The sequence below is a fragment of the Hemibagrus wyckioides genome, linkage group LG25 (genome assembly GCF_019097595.1).
Source record: "Hemibagrus wyckioides isolate EC202008001 linkage group LG25, SWU_Hwy_1.0, whole genome shotgun sequence".
Classification (NCBI taxonomy): domain Eukaryota; kingdom Metazoa; phylum Chordata; class Actinopteri; order Siluriformes; family Bagridae; genus Hemibagrus; species Hemibagrus wyckioides.
The window spans coordinates 4,840,805-4,862,668 of record NC_080734.1 but is presented as its reverse complement, the minus strand read 5'-3'; the positions used below and the strand labels follow the sequence as shown (position 1 = coordinate 4,862,668).

General features: G+C 39.6%; 1 protein-coding gene across 1 annotated transcript; it reads right to left on the bottom strand.

Annotated features, from left to right (window-relative positions):
* Positions 1–377: 377 nt before the first annotated feature.
* Positions 378–14,961, bottom strand: plg (plasminogen). Its single transcript, XM_058379335.1, has 19 exons — positions 14,834–14,961; positions 14,470–14,499; positions 12,271–12,394; positions 12,037–12,143; positions 11,173–11,287; positions 10,953–11,092; positions 8,930–9,050; positions 7,840–7,958; positions 7,587–7,749; positions 5,927–6,051; positions 5,652–5,808; positions 4,992–5,176; positions 4,123–4,283; positions 2,355–2,563; positions 2,202–2,276; positions 1,979–2,119; positions 1,253–1,359; positions 993–1,138; positions 378–695 (listed from the first exon to the last, which is right to left on the bottom strand). The coding sequence occupies exons 1-19, from the start codon at positions 14,880–14,882 to the stop codon at positions 531–533; spliced, it is 2,439 nt and encodes an 812-aa protein (XP_058235318.1). The 5' UTR covers positions 14,883–14,961; the 3' UTR covers positions 378–530.
* Positions 14,962–21,864: the final 6,903 nt, after the last annotated feature.

Below are 21,864 nucleotides of genomic sequence, written 5' to 3'. Positions count from 1 at the left end.
TATCTATCTATCTATCTATCTATCTATCTATCTATCTATCTATCTATCTATCTACTCCATCCATCCATCCATCCATCCATCCATCCATCCATCTATCTATCTATCTATCTATCTATCTATCTATCTATCTATCTATCTATCTATCTATCTACTCCATCCATCCATCCATCCATCCATCTATCTATCTATCTATCTATCTATCTATCTATCTATCTATCTATCTATCTATCTATCTATCCATCCATCCATCCATCCATCCATCCATCCATCCATCCATCCATCCATCCATCCATCTATCTATCTATCTATCTATCTATCTATCTATCTATCTATCTATCTATCTATCTATATATATTCTGTAAATCAGTACTCCACAATCCAAGTTTCCTTTTCTTTAATGTGTGAATACATATAGATTGTCATCTGTTAAAATTAGACACAAAATTAAATCAACTATGTTTTTTGCTGAGGGTTTAAAGAGTTCCAAATCAAAGAACCGTTAATTTAGCTACGAAGTTTTCATCTGCATTTCAGAATTTGACGCCTGTGTGGGTTTCGATAAAGTCAATGAACTTGGAGACGCGAGCGTACACACCGGGCTTCATGGCGTTGGCACAGCCGAGACCCCACGATGTCACTCCCTGAAGAACGAAGGTGTTCTGACCAAAGCATACAAGAGGACCACCACTGTCACCCTGAGAGAGAGAGAGAGAGAGAGAGACTGAGTGTGAGTGTGTGTGAGAGAAAATGTGTATGAGTGAGTGTGTGTGAATGAGTGTGTGAGGTGTGTGAGAGTGAGTGTGTGAATGAGTGTGTGTGTGTGAGGGTGAGTGAGTGTGTGAAAGGTGTGTGAGTGAGAGCGAGAGTGTGTTAGTGAGTGTGTGTGTGTGTGTGTTGTATACCCTGGTTCAACACAGTAAACTGTTGTATTTCTGACGTATTCATTGAGTAACTGATCATCGTCTGATTCAGCAAAGGCTTGTGAGTGTTACCTGACAGCTGTCCGTTCCTCCCTCTATGTTTCCTGCGCACATCTCGTGGTCCTTCACTCGGTTGTTCAGGTATTCCAGACGGTTACACACTTTGTTTTCAATAACTGGGAAACCCGTCTCCTTCAGAATGCCTTCTCCACCCGTTCCTGTGAAACACACCGCATCACCAGAGGGATATCATTCTGGATTGTGTAAACTCAATCAGGTCCTCAAAAATCTGCTCACATGGAGGTTTTTAAGTGTGTGTGTGTGTTGTGTACCTTGGGTTTCTCCCCAGCCTGTAACATAGCACTCTGTCCCACTGGGTACGATGTAGTTTTTCTCAGGCAAACACACCTTAGACACTTTATCATTTAGAATCGCTGGCCTGAAATCAGGAGAAAAAAGTCTTTGTGGTTTGCTTCGCTTAACAAGTTTATAGTAAGAACCTATCCAAAATTATTGGCACCAATCATAAATATAAGCAAAAAAACAATAGTATGCAAATGATATATAACACACTATAGTTTTATCTAAACAGTTCCAGTGTTGTTTTGTGATTGTGCTTAATTGCTATTTTCAGCTGCTTATATATTTTTATATTCATTTTCCTAACATGAAAGAGATGAAAGACTGTCAGACAGACAGACAGTTAGAGACATACACTCAAACTAACAGACAGTTAGACAGACAGACATCCAGACCTTTAGACAGAAAGGCAGACAAACAGTCAGACAAATAGTCAGACAGACAGAAAGTCAAACAAACAGTCAGACAAATAGTCAGACACTCAGACTGACAGACAGTCAGACAATCAGACAGACACAGAGAAAATCAGATAGACATATAGTCAGGCAGATAGACAGACAGACAAACAGAAAGTCAGACAGTCAGACATGTTGGTTGTTGGTTGGTTTTGAAGGTATATAATTACACCCCAATGTAACCGTGTTGTCCTGATAACATCAACACTAAACTAATGCTGCAGGAACTCATGCTCTCCTCACCTGTCCAGCTTGAGTAAAGCAATATCTGTTCCCGGAGGCCCCTTTACAATTTTCTCCAGGTTTCGGACCTGTTTGGACAACTCATTTGCACGTTCTGTATGGATTCCTAAGTACACTTTGTAGGCAGATGGTCTGCTAGATCTGCAACATAAAAGTCAATGTCAGCATCAAGACAAGATGTTGTGGGAGACCACACTCTCAAAGCAACGTCACTGTAACTGACCGTTCGAGGCAGTGAGCTGCTGTAAGGACCCACTGAGCATCGATTAAAGTTCCTCCACAGAAGTGCAGGTCAGTGCTGGAACACAGTCACAGTCAACACACTGCAGACACAGATGTAGCAGATCATCACTGTAATATGGTTCGAGACTCTTACTTGGTCCGGAGACTGATCTGCCAAGGCCAAGAGTGAGGTTTAGAGGTGCATCCTCCGACGATCCGGCCGAAGCAGCGTCTGGGTTTCACAGCCGGCTGACCGCATTTCCCTTGTACACAGTCTGGAATGTTACAGTAGTCCCATTTCTTTGACGGATCCGTCGTGTAACACCAAGGTCCGTTTGTGTCACCGTCAGGGTTTCTGCAATTCTAGAAATTAATTAATTAATTTGTTTATTTATTTATTTATTAATAATAGGATTGAAGTATTTCTAAAAGTTAATTTTTATTTTATTTTACTTTTATTTTATTTTTTGAATTTTATTTTTATTTGAATTTCATTTTTTTTTTAATTTAAATTTACTTTCATACCTAAAAATATAGAGGCCATCAAGCCTGTTTTATCAAGTTAATTTAACACCTTATTTAACGATGTAGATGTTCGCCATGATAGCTCTGTGTTATGACATTATTTAAATAATATTTAAAAAATAATTTATTATTTAAATAAATCTTTTTTTTTTTTAATTTGACTTCAGAGTCAGACATAAATATACCTGGTTCTAACATTACATTCTCCATGATGATGATGTAGGTATTCATAAGCAGAACTGTAAAACTGACTCTACTTAATGATCATTGAAAGTATAAATGATACTGACATTACAGTGTCATGCTAATGGTATAGACAGGTATTCATACTGACATAGGCATTCATAAACATCTTATTAACAGAACTGGGAAACCTGAATGTTGCAGAAAATATGCATGGCATGGGTATTTATACTGACATTGCAGTGTCATGAGTCTGACATAGGTATTTATACTGACTTTACAGTGCAACGAGACTGGCATACGTATTTATACTAACATTACAGTGTCACGAGACCGATAGGTATTTATACTAACATTACAGTGTCACGAGACCGATAGGTATTTATACTAATATTACAGACCGATAGGTATTTATACTAACATTACAGTGTCACGAGACCGATAGGTATTTATACTAATATTACAGACCGATAGGTATTTATACTAACATTACAGTGTCACGAGACCGATAGGTATTTATACTAATATTACAGACCGATAGGTATTTATACTAACATTACAGTGTCACGAGACCGATAGGTATTTATACTAACATTACAGTGTCACGAGACCGATAGGTATTTATACTAATATTACAGACCGATAGGTATTTATACTAACATTACAGTGTCACGAGACCGATAGGTATTTATACTAACATTACAGTGTCACGAGACCGATAGGTATTTATACTAATATTACAGTGTCACGAGACCGATAGGTATTTATACTAATATTACAGACCGATAGGTATTTATACTAACATTACAGTGTCACGAGACCGATAGGTATTTATACTAACATTACAGTGTCACACCACTGACACAAGAATTTATGTTGACATTACACTGTCATGAAACTGACATAGGTATTTATACTCATATTACAGTATCACAAGCCTGGCATAGGTATTTACTTTACAGTGTCATAAAACTGACAATGCACCAAATGCAGTCTTATACCTGACCCGTGCTGGAGTAAGCCTTCATAAGTAATTTATGTAGGTTTATGCCAGTTAAAGCCTCATTAGGAATACATCACTACAGAAACTAGTATTGGTTAGCTGTAAAATATTATATTGCTGCATTCTTTAGAAGTACTGTCTTATACTATTATATCATTAGTATATAGTAACCAGTAAAGTTATGCCACAGCATCCAGGTTCTGTGACCTACGTTAGAATCCAGACCCTTTCCGGGGTGTGATTTTTCATTAAAGTTGCTCATGTGGGGGGTTGAGGCACTCCACGCTTGGCAGGTGATTCCTGTTGAAGTAATCGATATCGAACCTCGATAATCCTCTCCGACGCCAAGTTTGCAATTTTCATTTTCTTTTTCTAAATAAAGCACAAGCAGTGTTACAAAACACAGCAGATAATAATGCGTTAAAAGTTTGTGCATCCAAAAATTAATATGATAATGTTTATTTTATAATAAAAAAATGCTAAATATGCTCAAAAATAATGCTCAAATGTGTGTGATATAATTATCAATGAATAAATCCATTAACCAGGACTCTCAGATCACATAGCAGCTACCAGCTTCCTTCAAGCCATGTGAAGCCTTCACATCTTTACAAAACTGCTGCTTTAAGTGGCTGCCCTCTTCCACATACATAAACTCAGAGATGCCCCTGATTGGCTAGTGTCACTGTGATTGACAGGGGAGAAAGAGTACTGCCCTCCCACCCAAAATGCACAACCAATTTCACTCTTGGTCTCTACTTGGACAAGTCTTGGACACATTCAAATCCCAATAATTGGAAGATTTTTTCATTTTATACAAGGGCTGCTCAGATCTATGGTGGAAGCTTGAGTGGTTGTTGATTAGAAAATCAGGGTTGAAGCCTCAGCACTGCCAAGCTGCCACCATTGGGCCTTTGAGCAAGGCTCCAATCCCCCCTCTGCAACATGGCTGACCCTGCGCTCTGACCCCCCAACCCTCCAAGGATGGGATATGCGAAGAAAGAATTTCACTGTGCAGTAATGAATATGTGACAAATAAAGGCTACTTAACTAGATAGGTGTGGTTTAATGAAGACAGACCTGTGTCTTTTGAAGGAGGAAGAGGCTGTGGTATGACAACAGGGGGAGGACGCACATCCTGAGGGGGAGGAATGCTACCACAGCGCTCTATCTTACAGTACTCCCAGCGTACAGCGGGGTCAGTGGTGTAGCACCATGGAGCCCTGTCACCATCAGGGTTCCTGCACAGGTTCCTTCTCAAGTCTCTGTGTGAGGAAAGAGATATATGGATTAAAACATAGAGACAGAGGTTTTCAGTGAATCGGTGAAGCTAGTAGTTTAGGAGCTAAGGCAACAACTAAGCCACGCCCCTAAATCACATGCATAGACTGGAGCTCCTGAAGGCTATTGTTTTGGCATTACATTTGTAACTTCTTGAAATTAATTGTTAATAAACTGTAAAATAGAGGTAATGATTTTGTCCAGAAACCATTGGGAATGCAAATGTTTTGCATTATTATGAGAGATTTTCAATTTAACGGTTTTGTCCCCCTGAGAAACGTTTGCAGGTTCTATGTAGGTTTCCTTATAAACACGGCTTCTATGTAGAACCCTTTTAGCTAACAACTTTTAACACACCTCATGAAAACCAAGATTTTTCTAGGAGTATTGAAACAAAGGGTTCTTCAAGGGTTCCTCTGGATATCTAAAGGTTTTCAGTTAATGTTACAACATCCTTACGCATTGGGGTATTGCTGTGGTGTCTTTGAATGTTTATGAGGGTTTGTAGAGCTCCAGGACTGACACTTCTTCCCAGTGATGGTCTCTGACATGACCCCACGGTACAAACTGCCGTTTCCTGTGTAACAGTCCTCAGCTGGAGCAATAACCGGCTCGTCTGTTAAGACAGTTGTATACGTATACATGATATTTAAATAGTAACACAGTCACTGTGTGTGTGTGAAACATGTGTGATGATTAATATCAAGTGAATCCTGGCTGTACGGAAGGCTGACCTGGGTGTGGCTCGGCACCACAGCTCGATATATTGCAGTATTCCCAGCGGGTATCTGGGTCTGTGGTGTAACACCAGGGGGTCCTCTCGTTGTCAGGGTTTCTGCAGTAGTTGTTATCCAGACCTCTGCAACACACAAAATTACAATTTCTCTGAGAATAAAGCCACAATAATGCAGCATACCTTTACACTCTTAAATTTAAGTCCTAAAGCATTTATTAATTTGTTGTACAATCCTACGACATGATTTCTGTATCAGTGAGGCTTCAGAGTAATTCAATAGATCTTTTTAGAACTGTGTTCTAGTTGGAAACCTTTATGTACATTAATGACAACACACTAATGACAACATTCTTCTGTCAATGAAGGAATCCAGCAGAAGGATAAACCAAGATAGGTTTATTTCTTCAGTGTATATTTCTGAAGGGAAAGTGGTTCCTCAAGTGCTTGGTTGGATGGTTAAGTGTTCTTCTGGCTTTCCAAGAAAAAGAAATCTCACTGCATTCTTGCACTTTTCATGAACTGTGGCAGTGCAACCTACATGAAAGTCTCTTTTAAAGCCCATAGACATCCCATTGATCGAACTCCAGTGGGCTTTTATGGTCTTCTGCGGCAGATTCAAATGCAATGAGCTTTAATGGGTAGAAAGAATAATTCAGATTGAATAAAAGACTTTTGATATGTCTTTATGGGTTTTGTCCAGGTGCACGGCTTCACTGGGAGTGAATGGGAATGTGGGTAGAGTCCCTTCAGAAATTATTGGTAGAATAAGGACCATGCTTTTGTCGTTTCCCCTGATGTGTGTTGTGGATCTTTGTCTTGCTGCATGATGAAATTCCTCTCAGATTGGATGCATTTCTCTCTAAATTGTCAGACAGAATGTTTCTGTTTCTGTAGACCTCTGAGTTTCACCATCAATAAAGACTAGTGAGAACGTTCCAGAAGTGGCCATGACACTACCACCACCATGTTTCATGTATCATTTTGGATCATGAATAGATTTTTTTCCCCCATATGTCGGCCTTTCCATCACTTCGGTAGAGGTTCGTCTTGGTTTCTGAATTATTGAGTCTTCGGATTTTTACCGCTGATGATGGTATAGCCTTTATATTTCTGCTCTCAAAGTCTTCTTCAAACAGTGGAGTCTTCTTCGATTCACCCCTGCCTTGTTGGTGATGTTGTTTCTGGGTTTTTCTTCATAGTTATGTCATGGTTTCTGTCTCTGTTTTTCTAAGTTGCATAGAATATCTAGTTGTCAACGTGAGGAAATGAAATATTCATCTTTTGGTCTCAAACCCAAATAAATTGGCCTTGTAGTTCCAATATTTTTGGAGGGGAATGTATTTCAACATTTATTGGACAGTGCTCTTGGTTTGTCCAGCCTGGACACACTGATCTACTGTATAATTGGAAGATCTTTCAAAAGGGCCGAGCCTTATAGTCATCGGCCAATTCCTTAAAAAAGGTTTGGATGGGTAACAGCTCGAAAGGACATTTTCTATTGAAGCATTTTTGCCACTATTACCCTAGAAGGACCAAAAAGGGATCAAAAAACAATGCTAGATTTAACCACATTTCTTTCTGTCTTAATGATTCCTTAAAACATCTTAATTAGCCAACACCCATCATGCCTCCATAGGTGATAACACATGGTTCCTCACTTGCACGGGTAGTTCTCTGGTGTTCTTGAATGCTTCTGAGGAAACTGAGATGACCATGCCTGACAAGTTTTCCCTGATTTGGTCACAGCGACAGTGCCTCTGTACGAGCTCCCATCTCCTGTAATACAGGTGACCTCTGGTGCGATGGTTGGAGGCTGGGTCGCTGTGGGGTTAAAAGAAAAGACATGTAGAGAATGTGTACAGTTCACTGAAACCATATGGAGGAACCTCTGGAAATAATAAAGGAGCTTACCGCAGCGAGGGATTGAACAGAAATCCCAGCGTTTGGCTGGACTTGTGGTGAAACACCAAGGTCTAGGTTCTCCATCTGGATTTCTGCAGTAGTTCTCCTCCAAGTACTTCTCAGGAAAACTACACACACACACACACACACACACACACACACACACATAGCCAGTCATTAAATAGGTATGAATGTAATAATTATTAGATAATACAGGAGCTCACAAACTTCAACATCCATACAACATTAATTATTTGTCTCACGTCTCGTTTCATCTAAGTGAATCTTTACAGCGTTTTTGGTTGCAGTTCTGATCTACGTAACATTGCCTTGTTTTGTTTTATGGCGAAGTTTTCATGTTTTACTTTCAAATGTCATTTTAAGTTTTTTAAGTTGCTTCAGAAAATGTCACACCCTCAAGGGTCAGGGATTGACCTTGTTACTGTCCAATTTAAGAAAGTTAAATATTCCTTCGCTTTTTCCCATTTTTGAAGCTTTTTTTTGTCTGACTTGTGCTTAGATGTTCCTCTTCCTCCTTGGCGATGTTCTTTTACTGTTTATTTTTAGTGAGTTTTAGACATGAAGAAAGATTTAGCTAGCTGCCCTCATGGTTATGCCGGAATCGACAATCGACCCATCAGCCCCAGCATGTCACATGTCTGCCACATGTCCTAGTCTCTCAGACCTGTTCTGTTAGCACTAATTAGCTCTTCTCTACCAGCTCCTGTGTCTCAGTGTCTGGTAAGCCTTTATTGTCATCATGTTTTATTGTCTTCATGTTCGTTGCCTTCTTCTTTTTTATTGGTTCTTGTTTTTTTTCATGGATTTTTCTTTATTTGTTTTGAAATTTATCAAATAATACAAATAATAGGATACAATAAAATCTATCTATCTATCTAATCTATATTATCTTATCTATCTATCTATCTATCTATCTATCTATCTATCTATCTATCTATCTATCTATCTATCTATCTATCTATCTATCTATCTATCTATCTACCTATCTATCTTATCTAATCTATCTTATCTAATCTATCTATATATCTATCTGTCTATCTACCTTGTAATAAATGTGCAGAGGTAATAAAAGTCTTACACGCTGGGATTGTATCCATGGTTATTGGGTTTCTGTGAGTCCCACCGTTGACAGGTGTATCCTCCCTCGGTGGTGGAAATCTTCCCTCTGTAGTTTTCTCCACTACAGTACATGCATTCCTCTGTAGACCATGAGAGAACATAATAATAAGCAGAAGAAGAAATAAAAAAATAATAATAATCATAATAATCATAATTTTTGCTTAGATTTTCACATTAAATAAAAGTTTGCATGCAAGGTATCATTCTATATGTTAAATCAACCTTAATACAACATTCTAGTACAAGTATAGAATCCACCTAAACATATCAAATGTTCACTCAAATGCTAGATGTCACATATTCTTCACTAGTGACTGTATTTTCGGTAGCTGAAAGGATTTACAAGTCTGACTGTACTGGCAGACAAGAAAATAAGTGTCATGTGAGAGTGTGCTTTGCGCAATATGTTTAAAAAAAGAGAGATAAATCTCCATCCATCCATTTTTTTTATCCTACACAGGGTCATGCAGAGCCTGGAGTCTATCCCAGGAGTCTTGGGGTACGAGGTGGGGGACCTCTGGATGATCACACACTAAACATAATTTACAGATACCAATCAGCTTCCAGCTCATTTTTGGATTAGGGGAGGAAACCGACAGGACCTGGAGGGAACCTGAAGTATGAGGAGAACACTGAAACTCCACACACACGGTCAGAGACGGGATTTGAACCCCTGAACCTCAAAGCTGCGAGACAAACATAATAACCTAGAGGTAAAATTAATTATTACATATTGATTTATATTCAAATAGGATAGTGGTAGAAGTAGGTGTGGTTAAATGACTATGAGTGGTTTACTATAGTTACTTCTGTATAATTTTTTGTGTATATTTTACTCTTTATTCTTTATTTCATCATAATTGCTTCTATTTTCATGGCATGGATGGTCAGGACTCACTAGGGTTAAGGTTGTCGTATCGTGTATGGTTATGTGTGTGGCAAACAGAATTAAAATATGATACTTGACATTCGAGTAAACATTTGATACGATGACATGCAACGTATGCTCGTGCTAAAATGTCAATATTCAACATATAAGATTATATGGGAAAAAATGACAGTAAAAAATAGGATCATGCATAAAACTATAAACAATGCATAAAAATAAAATTATGTAAAATAAAATACAATATAATTAAATAAAATACATTTGAATGTAATTAAATTAAATAATATTTGATTTGATTTAATTGAATTAAGTTTCATTTTATTTTCTTTAATAAATAAGGGAATCAGAGTGAAGATAAATGGTGGTCGTTAGATTTGTGCCACACTGATCACGGACAATTCATCGTCCAGCCACCAGGGGGCACCAAAATCACTTTCTCTGAATTCAAGCAGAATGTAAATAAATCCCGGTGTAAATGTGAACGCTGTTTATCAGCTCAGTCATGGGAGTTCTAAACTGACAGTTTATCTGGCTTGCTACACTACTTGTGACTCAGGAGGCTTTCACACTGCAGTTTAGTCTGAAGCTGTAATGGGGACCAGCGAGTGTTTTTTGGTACCGAACCCTAGACTACTAGAGTTCGGTTCTACTGGATATGTACCGCGATTAGAGTGGAATAAAGCATCCTGCACGCGTGTTTTAGCTGATGAATTCATAACAACACACATGTAGCATGAGTGGCAGGGGAACACTACGGGACACCGAAGAGGTGAGACACCTTAACGATCCTAATAATAATAATAATACTAATAACGTGAGTCGATATGATTGTTTTCTCCTTAAACGCAGACAAAATCAAGTCGGAAACCTACACCAAAGCTGCTGAGAGGGACAAAGTAAACAATCAAGAAAAGTCTTATCATGTCCCGGATCCTGCTGGATTTGTTTGCATGTCCAGTCACCTGTGTATTGACCCTGTGTCTGTCTCTGACCCCTGACCTGTTTTGATTTCTGTGTGTATGACTGGTACTTAGGCTCTGTGGCACTTTAAGCCTTGTGCTTATGATTCGTCTGAATTCCATGTGAGTCGTACCACTGCAGCTCGGGATGGAACAGGACTCCCATCTCTTATTCACATCCGTGGTGTAGCACCAGGGGCCCTGAGCGTCTCCGTCTGGGTTTCGGCAGTAATTGGACTCCAGGTCAGCTTTCGGATGCGTTTTGGGCGTGATGCTGCAAGGACAGTACAGTTATCTTTCAAACCTTTAATCATAATGCTACGGTATGAATATTATGACTTCAGTAACTCGTACTTCGGCTTGTGAGGGAACAAAGCTTCCCAGCGCTGGCACTGTGTTCCTGATTTTGTCCTGCTCTGTGTTCCTCTGTAGTCATTCCCGACGCCGTTCACACATTCAAGTAAATAACCTGAAGGGAAGAAAAATGCTTTTTAAAAAAAATAATAATAAAATGACCTGGTTCATAACAATAACAATCTCTCAACAATACATCAGGTTCAATCTGTGTTTAGTGCTCAGTCAACACTACAGTGTATCTTAGTAAAGGTGTAAAGTACTTAAGTATTCAGTTACTTGACATTTTAACCCTTTTCTCTGGCATTCGAAATGGATTTATGGCACATTTTCACTCAATATAAAGAAATGAATGATGTTGTGTCTGTGAGTCCGATCTAAAAAGGAGTCTGTCGGCTTTCAGTGTGTTTTAGACGTGTGTTTTTCCCTCTGTTGGAGAACCTTACACAGAATTTTACTGGTTGAAGATGAAATCTGAGCTGCTTTTTAGATGAACAAGCACTTGGAGAACATCTCAGAGAGCAGAAATGGGTTTGAGATCAACATTTACTTTGAAGATACAAACATTTCATGTGGAGAACTTTTAGTTTTTTGGAACATTTCTATTAATATATCGCCCCTAGTAGTCTAGGGAAAAAACAGAAATACTTATAAAACACTGCAAATTCTTAAAGTCCTGAGTTTCTGCTTTCATATTAACCTCCACTGTGGAGTGAGACATGACCAAGACACTCAATCATCAACATGGACACAACAAACACAGGAAAATCTCTTTGTCCTGTGGGAAATCAGAGCTATTACCAAAAAACAATCATTAGAATGAATAAAGTTAGCTACGTTTTTATCGACTCCCACACAACTTACGTTTCTTCTCATACAGAGCTGTACTCGCTTTCCGATACACCTGCTCTATCTTCGAGTTAGCTGGTATCGTCATACATTCCTGATCTTTCTCGATGAATACGAAAGACCTGAAACAGAGAAATGAGAGATTTCACAGGTTCAGTCATCATGTGTGTGTGTGTGTGTGTGTGTGTATGTGTGTGTGTGTGGACTGTATAACTAATCTTCGAGGTTCAGCGTGTCTCAGAGTCTCACCTGCATGTGAACTGTGTTTCTTCATCACACTTTTGTGCACATTCCTCCACCTTGGCTGTAACGTACGTTCTTCTCTGCAGCGTGTAAATCCAAGCGCCGTCGGTTTTGAGGTACGAATCTATATCTGCCAACGAAGACACAATGACATGACGCGAGTTAACACCAGTGCGAGGATGCTAGGAAGGGTTTATTTATAAAGTCTTAGTAGAGTGACTATCTAAATGCTTAATGAAACTGACTAGAAAGTACACTCAGGTGCGAAAGTTAGCGCACCCTAGCATTAAGCGCATGTTAAACAAAGCACACCGATCAGTAATAAGTTTGGAGGCTTGTGCCAGACGCACATCTTTATTCTGTCTTTGCAAAGACAAAAAAAAATCGATCCATTTTCTGTAGCACTTATCCTACACAGTGTTGTGGAAAACCTGGAGTCTGTCCTTGGGGCAGAAGGTGGCGGACACCCTGGACACCTCAGAGCTCGTCTCATGGCACAATCACACACACTCACACAATTCAGGAATGCCTACAAGGCATGTCTTTGGACTGGAGGAAACCAGAGAACCCTGAGAAAACCCCTGAAGCACAGGGAGAACATGTAAACTCCACACTCAAACACAGGGCAGTGGCGAGAAATCGAACCTGCAACCTCAGGGTGGTACGAGACAAAAGGACAAACCACTAAAAGCCACTGTAGCTCCATTTTTGTGTTGAATCTAAATTGATGTCAGTTAAAGGTGCAGCTTTCAGGTTGAACAGTTTCATATCCCAGCAGCCAATCACGTCGCAGCAGTGCAGCATATAATCATGTGGATGCAGATCGAGAGATCAGAATGAGGAAATACGTCACCTCACTCTGACTGACCTTGTTATCAGTGTCGGTTTTCAGAATATGTCGGATTTTCACGCACATCCGTTGAGCAGGAGTTCTGTGGTCAGAGGAGAACCTATGGACCGGTTCGAGCTGACAGGAAGGCTACTGTTACTCACAGAACCACTCTGTTCAACCATGATGACTAGAGAAGCAGCTCAAAACACACAGCATGTCAAACCCCCCAGCATCACATCCCAACTTCTGTCTCAACTTAGCTAGTTGCTAGCTCATAGCCAGCGTTATCTAGGGGCGAATCATCTGCTAGCTTCCTTACACACCGACATAGATGTTTATCACACATCTGACCCATCACAAGGATCAGGCTGAGAACTTGTGAGTTGTCTATCAAACAAAATGACTCCTTATGATGTAGTAACACCTTGCGAGCATGAAAAGACTAGACTAGACTCTTCTATCTGGTTGAAGTGTCTGAGAGGAGAATGCTAAAGGAAACTTCTCAGTGTCTTTGACAACGCATCACACCCCCTGCATTCGACACCAGAGTCATACCGGAGCACGTAGACTGAGACCACCGAAGACAACCACAGAACGCCACAGGAGGTCTTTCCTACCAGTGTCCATCAAACTCTATAACTCCTCCCCTTTCAGTAGAGAGCCAAGCTGACCAAATGAACACTGACCGTGTCAAAATTTCACAATAATTACATCGTACGTTAATGTAATACCATGTGCAATACCATATTATGTGCATTAGTTCTCTAGCACCTTTTTTTTTGCGCTAGGACTGGACTTGCCGGACTTCTAAGACCTGAGCTTTGGTTTGTCTTGCATTTTAGATTCCTTCTAGCTTTTTGGGGTTAGCAGGAACCAATAAATATAATAACCAGATATTATCTTTGAACATGAAGCCACTTCTTTTGTGTACAACAGGCTCCAGTTACAAGGATGGTGCACACCATACCAAAAATGTGATGTCCACGTATGTGGACACCAGGTTGTAGGAGGTTAAGGAACATGTATAATAAAGATTGTGTGGATTTAAACCAAAAAGAAATTCCAAAATGGGTTGAAAATGTATCAGTCGCTACTCGTACATACAGCAGCTTATAGTATCAACCGAGACCATTGCATTTATTATGATTATGATTCCTTATGTGACTTGAGAGCATGAAAAAGTGCTAAACTCTGCTAATGATGGCACTGAGAAATCAACAGATGTCTAGATAAGCAGGCTTCAGTGTGAATGAAAGGATTTACTTCAATAAAACTGAAGACAGAGCGGTTCAAGGATGGAAGGATAGCATGAGGTAGATTTAGAACTCATAGCCATGTTTCTGCAGAGAGGATCTAACTCCTCATGATCATACCTGCGTTCTCGGTCTGGACTTGAAGGACACCTGGTGAGGAAAGAAATTCGGAATAAATAAATATATACATGTATGATAAAGTTCATCTGGATTTCAAAATCTGAAATGGCTAGAAAGTATATCGTATTAGTCGCTACTCATACACAACAGCTTACATATATATATATATATATATATATATATATATATATATATATATATATATATATATAAACTGAAGGAATAACATTTATATAATTTGGATTATAATTTCTCTATTAATCCCTATTATCCACAAATATCCACAAGTTTATATATATATAAACTGAAGGAATAACATTTATATAATTTGGATTATAATTTCTCTATTAATCCCGATTCTCACCTGCATAAAGGAAAAACCCGAGAAGCAGAGTCGCTTTGTGAGCATCCATGCTGTAGCGCTAACACACACACTGATTTCAGAGAAGGTTCTGTCTCTTAGGCCATGTCAATAAGACAAATAATCATCGGTCAATCATTTTCTCAACAAGGACATAGAACAGAGTTCATGTTGTGTTTACTGGACCTGCGTTTACTGTTTGTGATACACAGGTTGTTAGCATTCTGTATATGGTATATGATCCTGTCTCTAAACCTCTAGTCATAGCTTGTTTTTGTGTGTGTGTGTGTAATTACTTTAAATGATTTGCTTTTTTTTCTTTTTAATCAACCGCCGTCATTTTTCAACGTCGTCTCATTTGAGTCGAATTTATGTCAAAATGTTTGCAAAACAAAACTAGCAAAGCGCTGTGTAAAACGCAGACGTTCAAGCTAGACGTTAAACGAAATAAGAAGCAATAATAAGCAAATTTTAAAGCAATAATTCAATCTCTATACATTTTAAAAGTACATTTTCAGCCCTGAGTCTGAGATCAATAAGTTAATAACTAACCTTTATCCAAACTCAATTTGCCAAACATCCAAAGTTTTCGCAAGTCTGAGCACACAGAGCTGGAGACAAAATAAAAATACAAAACGACTGAGGAAGATTAAAACCTTACTCATCCTTCATGACTTTAATTCATTAAAATACTGACCATTACATGTTTTTAGGGAGTGAAGCTCATCTGATTAACACTTTTTACCAGTACACTGGTGTTTATTTCTGTCGATTTACAGCACATTTTCACTCAGTGTAAAGAAATGAGTGATGTTGTGTCTGTGAGTCTGATCTAAAACGAGTCTGTCGTCTTTCAGTGTGTTTTAGACGTGTGTTTTTCCCTCTGTTGGAGAACCTTACACAGAATTTTACTGGTTGAAGATGAAATCTGAGCTGCTTTTTAGATGAACAAGCACTTGGAGAACATCTCAGAGAGCAGAAATGGGTTTGAGATCAACATTTACTTTGAAGATACAAACATTTCATGTGGAGAACTTTTAGTTTTTTGGAACATTTCTATGAATCTATCAGCCCTAGTAGGCTAGAGGAAAAACAGAAATCCTTCTGAAACACTACAAATTCTTAAAGTCCTGAGTATCTACTTTCATATGAGCTCCATATTAAACATTGTTTGAGTGTGTGTGTGAATGTGTGTGTGTGTGTGAGCATGTTTGAGTGTGTGTGTATGTGTGTGTGAACCATAATTCTGCTCCTTTCCACATTGTTTAATAAGTTTTTATATATTGAAGTTTCCTTAAATAAAGGCTTGTGTGTGATTAGAACAGAAAAATAAAGGACGAATGAAATGTAAAAATCTTCCTGTTTATGGTTTCAATGACTGCACAGTCTGAGTTATAACATTTTTTTATTAATAGATTTTCAATATTATTAAGGATTTAAACAGAGACACGCCTTCGTTCAGGTCAGACTCCGCCCTGAACACAGTAGTGGGGTCTAAGGTCAGAATCCCGTAGTCACCAGGAGCAAACATCTGTTTCTCCGTCACAGCTGGATGAGGGAGGTGCATTCGCAGGTCCTGAAAGAACGCACAATCACAGCAGCAAACATCTGCCACAGCAAGACCTTGTGCTTCAACAGTGGAGCACTCAGGCCTTGTGCTGATGACAGTGAAGCATTCTGGGAGCTTTCTTAGTGTGAAGTGGTTGGAACAACAGCTCCCATTAGAGAATCAGCTGGAGTACACCGACGCTGCAGGAGGAGACTAACGGAGATTAACATGAGAAGGTCCGACAGAGTCGAACACCGGGAGTGTGTGGGAAGGGCTAGGGGCATTTTTCATTTTTTCAGTTTCTGTCTGTCCGTCTGTTGTTATCAGATCCTAGTAGGCAGGAGGGGTCTGTAAAATAATCACCAGAGTTGGATATTAAAATCAAAGTAATTTCCTCACTGAACACATCAGCAGTGTGATCTCTGCTCCAGAACTGGTTAGTGAATAGAAGAATAGAATAGATGTTTATTGTCACTGTACCATTTGCATGTACAATGAAATTTAAAAAGTGTCAACCAGTCAAAAGCGCAGCAGTCATACATGCATTCAAACCCTCAACAATTAAAAAAAAGTATTAATTAGTATATAAAAAATAAATAAATAGGTGTGGAATTGTACACAATCACATTCATCATCTGTCTATTGCACATCTCATGTAAACAGTGTTTTTTGATTATTGAGTGCGGTTATGGCAGTTGGTTAAAAAACTTTAGTCTGTTTGTCCTGGCTCTGATTGTTCTGTATCGCCTTCCTGATGGTAACAGTTCAAACAGATCGTGTCCGGGGTGTGATGTGTCCTTGAGGATGCTTTGGGCTTTCTTAATACAGCGTGAACTTTGTAGATCTTCCAGTGTTGGGAGAGGGCAGCCGACGATCTTCTGGGCCATGTTTATGACCCTCTGGAGCGCTTTCCTCTGGGCCACTGTGCAGCTGGTGAACCATACGCCAATGCAGTAGGTTAGGATGCTCTCTATGGAGCACCGGTAGAGGGACACCAGTAGTCTCTAGGTGACGTTGTTCTTTCTCAGCGCCCTAAGGAAGTAGATTCTCTGCTGGGCCTTTTTCAGCAGCTCAGAGGTGTTCGTGCTCCAAGTCAGGCCCTCCTCTATCTGGAGGAGTCTATTCTGTTCTAACTGTCTCACCTGGACTGAGTCCTGAATTTCCTTCTTAAACCACTTGTGGGTCAGGATTTTACTGAAATCTGGCCGAGAATCAGGGTCCCGTTGCAGGCAGAAGTGAATCAGATCCCAGCAATCTGTGTGATCAGTCATAAGATTCAGACACAAACTTCACACAATAAAATGAATCATGAAAAGTGACACTTGTGCATTCCCTCACCCTTTGAACCATAAGAAAAGAGGCGCAGTCGTCCATTAATAAGCTCTTCATCGTCAATGAAGGGCGATGATCCGCAGATCATTTCGTAAAGGACTACTCCCAGACTCCAGACAGCATGAGGAACGCCCAAATACTGTCTCTGGAGAACCCATTCAGGAGGATAGTAACCCTGAGTGACTGTAAGCCAGCTGGTAAATAACACCTGAGTAGCAGTGAATAAACCCCCTAACTACACACTAATATAATCGCTGCTATTAAAACTGATCAGAACTAAAGGTTGTGAAGTCTAAATGAACTACAACAACATGACAGAAGTACACCCAATCCATGCAGGAGCTTTCTGAACTAATAGATTTGATCAGATAATTAATCTCCAGCTTGTTTGGGCAAACTCTTGCTAAATGTCATGTATGTGCACACCGGACACGCACGTGCTTTTGCAGTTCACGGTCTCGTGCTCGTGCCGCTGTCCGGTCAGTAACCCCTCTGTCACAAATGCACCGTCTTTCTCATGGCATATGCAGGACTAAAACCCTACATGGGGAGCAGAAACACGGTCTTGGTGCCGGACGAGAATCAGGGACCGATCCACTAACATTAGTGTCTGTCACAGTATCTTTAGGAAGCAGAAATCTGTACATTTCTAGTGCACAAGGCACAGGCTCTGCTACTAGCTCGTGTGTAGCTAGCCTGAACTAGCTAACGTTAGCTAAATTAGTATTAGGAAGAAACTACGTGATAAAAGGACGATAATAAAAAAGCAGAACTGGAATGAAGAAGAAGAAAATGAGAGGGAAACTTGTAGCTGATGTTAAATTCATGTTTAATTCATCTTCAGACGGTAAACCTCATACACTTCACAAACAACCTCGTTACCTGAATGAATGGAGGACTGAAACGTGCTCCTCTTCCTCACTGCTGACGTCATCGCCAAACTGCACAGGGCTGTGATCTGATTGGACAGAGCCACAAAGACCCACTCTATACAGCTCTGTGATTGGATGTTTGCTGCTTTTTGCATGAACAGTGATTGATCAGTGATTGAGAATACACACACACACACACACACATACATATATTACATATATATACATATATATATATATAGCAAACATGAAATCAAGCAAACTTGAAATCAAGCTGGTGGTAATGCAGGACTGTAAATAGCCATTTATCAGGTGATTATGATGACATCAAATTAGATTGGCGGGATATTTGTGGAATTTACATGTTTATTACATCAACTACTCGCTCGGGATTACAGCGTCACACGCCTTCACGTTGAACGTGATTTAACTCCTTTGAGGAGGAGGGGGTGGAATGTTTGAAGAATTACTCACATTCACCTGACTTAAACCCAATAGAACACCTCTGGGACATTATGTTTCGGCCCATCCGAGGCTGTCAGGTTGCCACTCAGACTGTCCAGTCTGAGGAGCTCAGTGATGCTCTGGTCCAGATCTGGGAGGAAAAACCTCAGAACACCATCCGTCGTCTCTTTAGGAGCATGAACCGACGTTTTCAGGCATCTATACAAGCATGTGGGGGCCATACCAACTACTGAGTACCATTTTGAGTTGCTGCAATGAAATTTCAGCAAAATGGACTAGCCTGCTGCATCATTTTTTCACTTTGATTTTCAGGGTTTCTTGGAATTCTGCCCTCTGTAGATTGATTCATTTTTTGATTCAGCGAGTTTGGTGTGAAGGAACTTGACTGGCCTTGACTATCCAGCATGTTATTTTTCCCCCTTCCTGTTCCAACATGACTGCACACCAGTGCACAAAGCAAGGTCCATAAAGACCTGGATGAGTGAGTTTGGTGTGGAGGAACTTGATTGGCCTGCCCTCAACCTGATAGAATACCTTTGGGATGAAGAGCCAGGTCTTCTTGTCCAACATCAGAGCCATTCCCAAACTGGGACCTTTATGTGCACATGAATGTAATATGGAGTTGTCCCGCCCTTTGCAGCTTTAATTCAATTCAATTTATTTTGTATAGCGCCTTTTACAATGAACATTGTCTCAAAGCAGCTTTACAAAAGAAGAAAACAGAGAAAGGGGAGGGGAAAATGAAAAATAATAATAAAAAATAAAAAAATAAAAAATAACTAATTAACTAGAAATAACAATAAATTATTAAATTCTATAATTAGACTATTTTATTTTATCCCTATAACAGCTTCAACTCTTCTGTTTATTGGAATTTTTGACCATTCCTTTAGAAGAGCATTTGTGAGGTCAGGCACTGATGTTGGACGAGAAGGCCTGACCCGCAGTCTCTCTAATTCATCCTAAAGGTGTTCTGTTAGGTTGAGGTCAGGACTCTGTGCAGGCCAATCAAGTTCCTCCACACCAAACTCTCTCATCCATGTCTTTATGGACCTTGCTTTGGTCACTGGTGTGCAGTCATGTTGGAACAGGAAGGGGTCATCCCCAAACTGTTCACACAAAGTTGGGAGCAAGAAATTGTCCAAAATGTCTTGGTATGAAGCTGAAGCATTGGATTGGATTGGATTGGATTAGATTAGATTAGATTAGATTAGATTAGATTAGATTAGATTAGATTAGATTAGATTCAACTTTATTGTCACTGCACATGTGGGTACAAGGCAACGAAATACAGTAAGAGTTCCTTTCACTGGAACTAAGGGGCTGAGCCAAACCCCTGAAAAACAACACCTGAATTCAATGATTTGGAGGGGTGTTCCAAAACTTTTGGCAATATAGTGTATGTATGTGTGATAAGAACGCGTTTTCCTCTCACTTTCCCTCTTAGATAGGTAGGCCAGCCATGTGACGGGGTGGGCCCTCAGTCTCTAACTTCAGGCCCTGGCTTTTTTCTCCCTTGACACACAGTTTTCATTTAACAGATTCAATTTAAAATAATCAAAATGTTTCCTCCTGGTTACTCAAGCTGTGTGTGTGTGTGTGTGTGTGTGTGTGTGTGTGTGAAGGTGTAAAACATAGTTCATTCTTTGCAAATATTTCAAATTATGTCTCATCGTCCAACATTTTGTATTTAAAAAAAACACAAACAGTGTTTTCAGTGACAGTCCATCACAGGGCACACACACACACACAATCAGCCTACAATGTATGTCTTTGGACTGAGGGAGGAAACCAGAGTACCCAGAGGAAACCCACAAAGCAGAGGGAAAACATGTAAGCTCCACATACACAGGGCAAGACTGGAAATCGAACCACCAACCCCAGAAAACAGAGTCTGAGTTAAATTATTATTTTTGGTGTCAACCTCGTTGCTTCTGACAAGAGATTTAACTTATAACTTATAACATGGTTTTAGTTGTGAAACAGTGTGCACATCTTAACACACAATGGACTAGTATCCCACCCGGGATGCATTCCCTTATCACCACCCTTATGATGATGGTTTTCTTTATCCTATTCTAATGATAAATCCCTGCTTCTGTACTAATAAACTAGATTACTGTGTACTGTGGTTTTACTATGGTGCTTTATTACAGTCAGGGTACCATGGTTACTGAACAGTTATTCAAGAAAATATATAACTTTGGTAACAAGGGGCGTGGCTAGGGCTAATCATTATCAATAGGTCTCGAGACCGGAAAGATTTTAATCCAGCCCTGAATGTTTTATATGGCGTCAAATCCGCGCCATAAATATCGTACTCGTAAAAATAAATAAAACACATCACAAGGATGCTAGTTTGTTCTTTCCAGCATGTTAGTGTTTGTTATTCCAAAAATCACGCATAGAGTTTTATGCAGATTAGGGGGCGGGATAAAAGTCCCCACTGGTCCACTGCTTCTCAGCCTACTGCCCTTCTCTAGCCAGTCTGTAAAGTGACGTCACTGACGCGTGACTCTGCCAGTTAGTGTTTGAATCTGTCTTAAGCAAGTGAGAAGATTTAATTAATCCGTTTCTTAAATGTGTGTCTGTTGTAGTATCGAGTGAAACTTCCTGTTATTATGCTAAAGAGTATTTTAATGAACTGGACAAGTGTATCATTGTACAATCATTAGCATCATAGCATAACATCATTGTTGCTCAAACAGTAGAGTAGTGCGCTAACAGCACTAAGCTCATGTGTTCAGTTTCATCATGATGAAATGTAGAGCTTTAAAGTAATGACCTTCACTTTGTGTTTACTCTGATCTCTGTAT

Excerpts from the sequence above, each read along its gene's own strand:
- plg (XM_058379335.1), bottom strand. The coding sequence starts at position 14,882 with ATGGATGCTCACAAAGCGACTCTGCTTCTCGGGTTTTTCCTTTATGCA. Across the intron at positions 12,395-14,469 it reads AGTCCAGACCGAGAACGCAG|ATATAGATTCGTACCTCAAA; the intron begins GTATGATCATGA and ends CTTCGTTGGCAG. Across the intron at positions 5,809-5,926 it reads TGGTGCCGAGCCACACCCAG|ACGAGCCGGTTATTGCTCCA; the intron begins GTCAGCCTTCCG and ends CTGTCTTAACAG.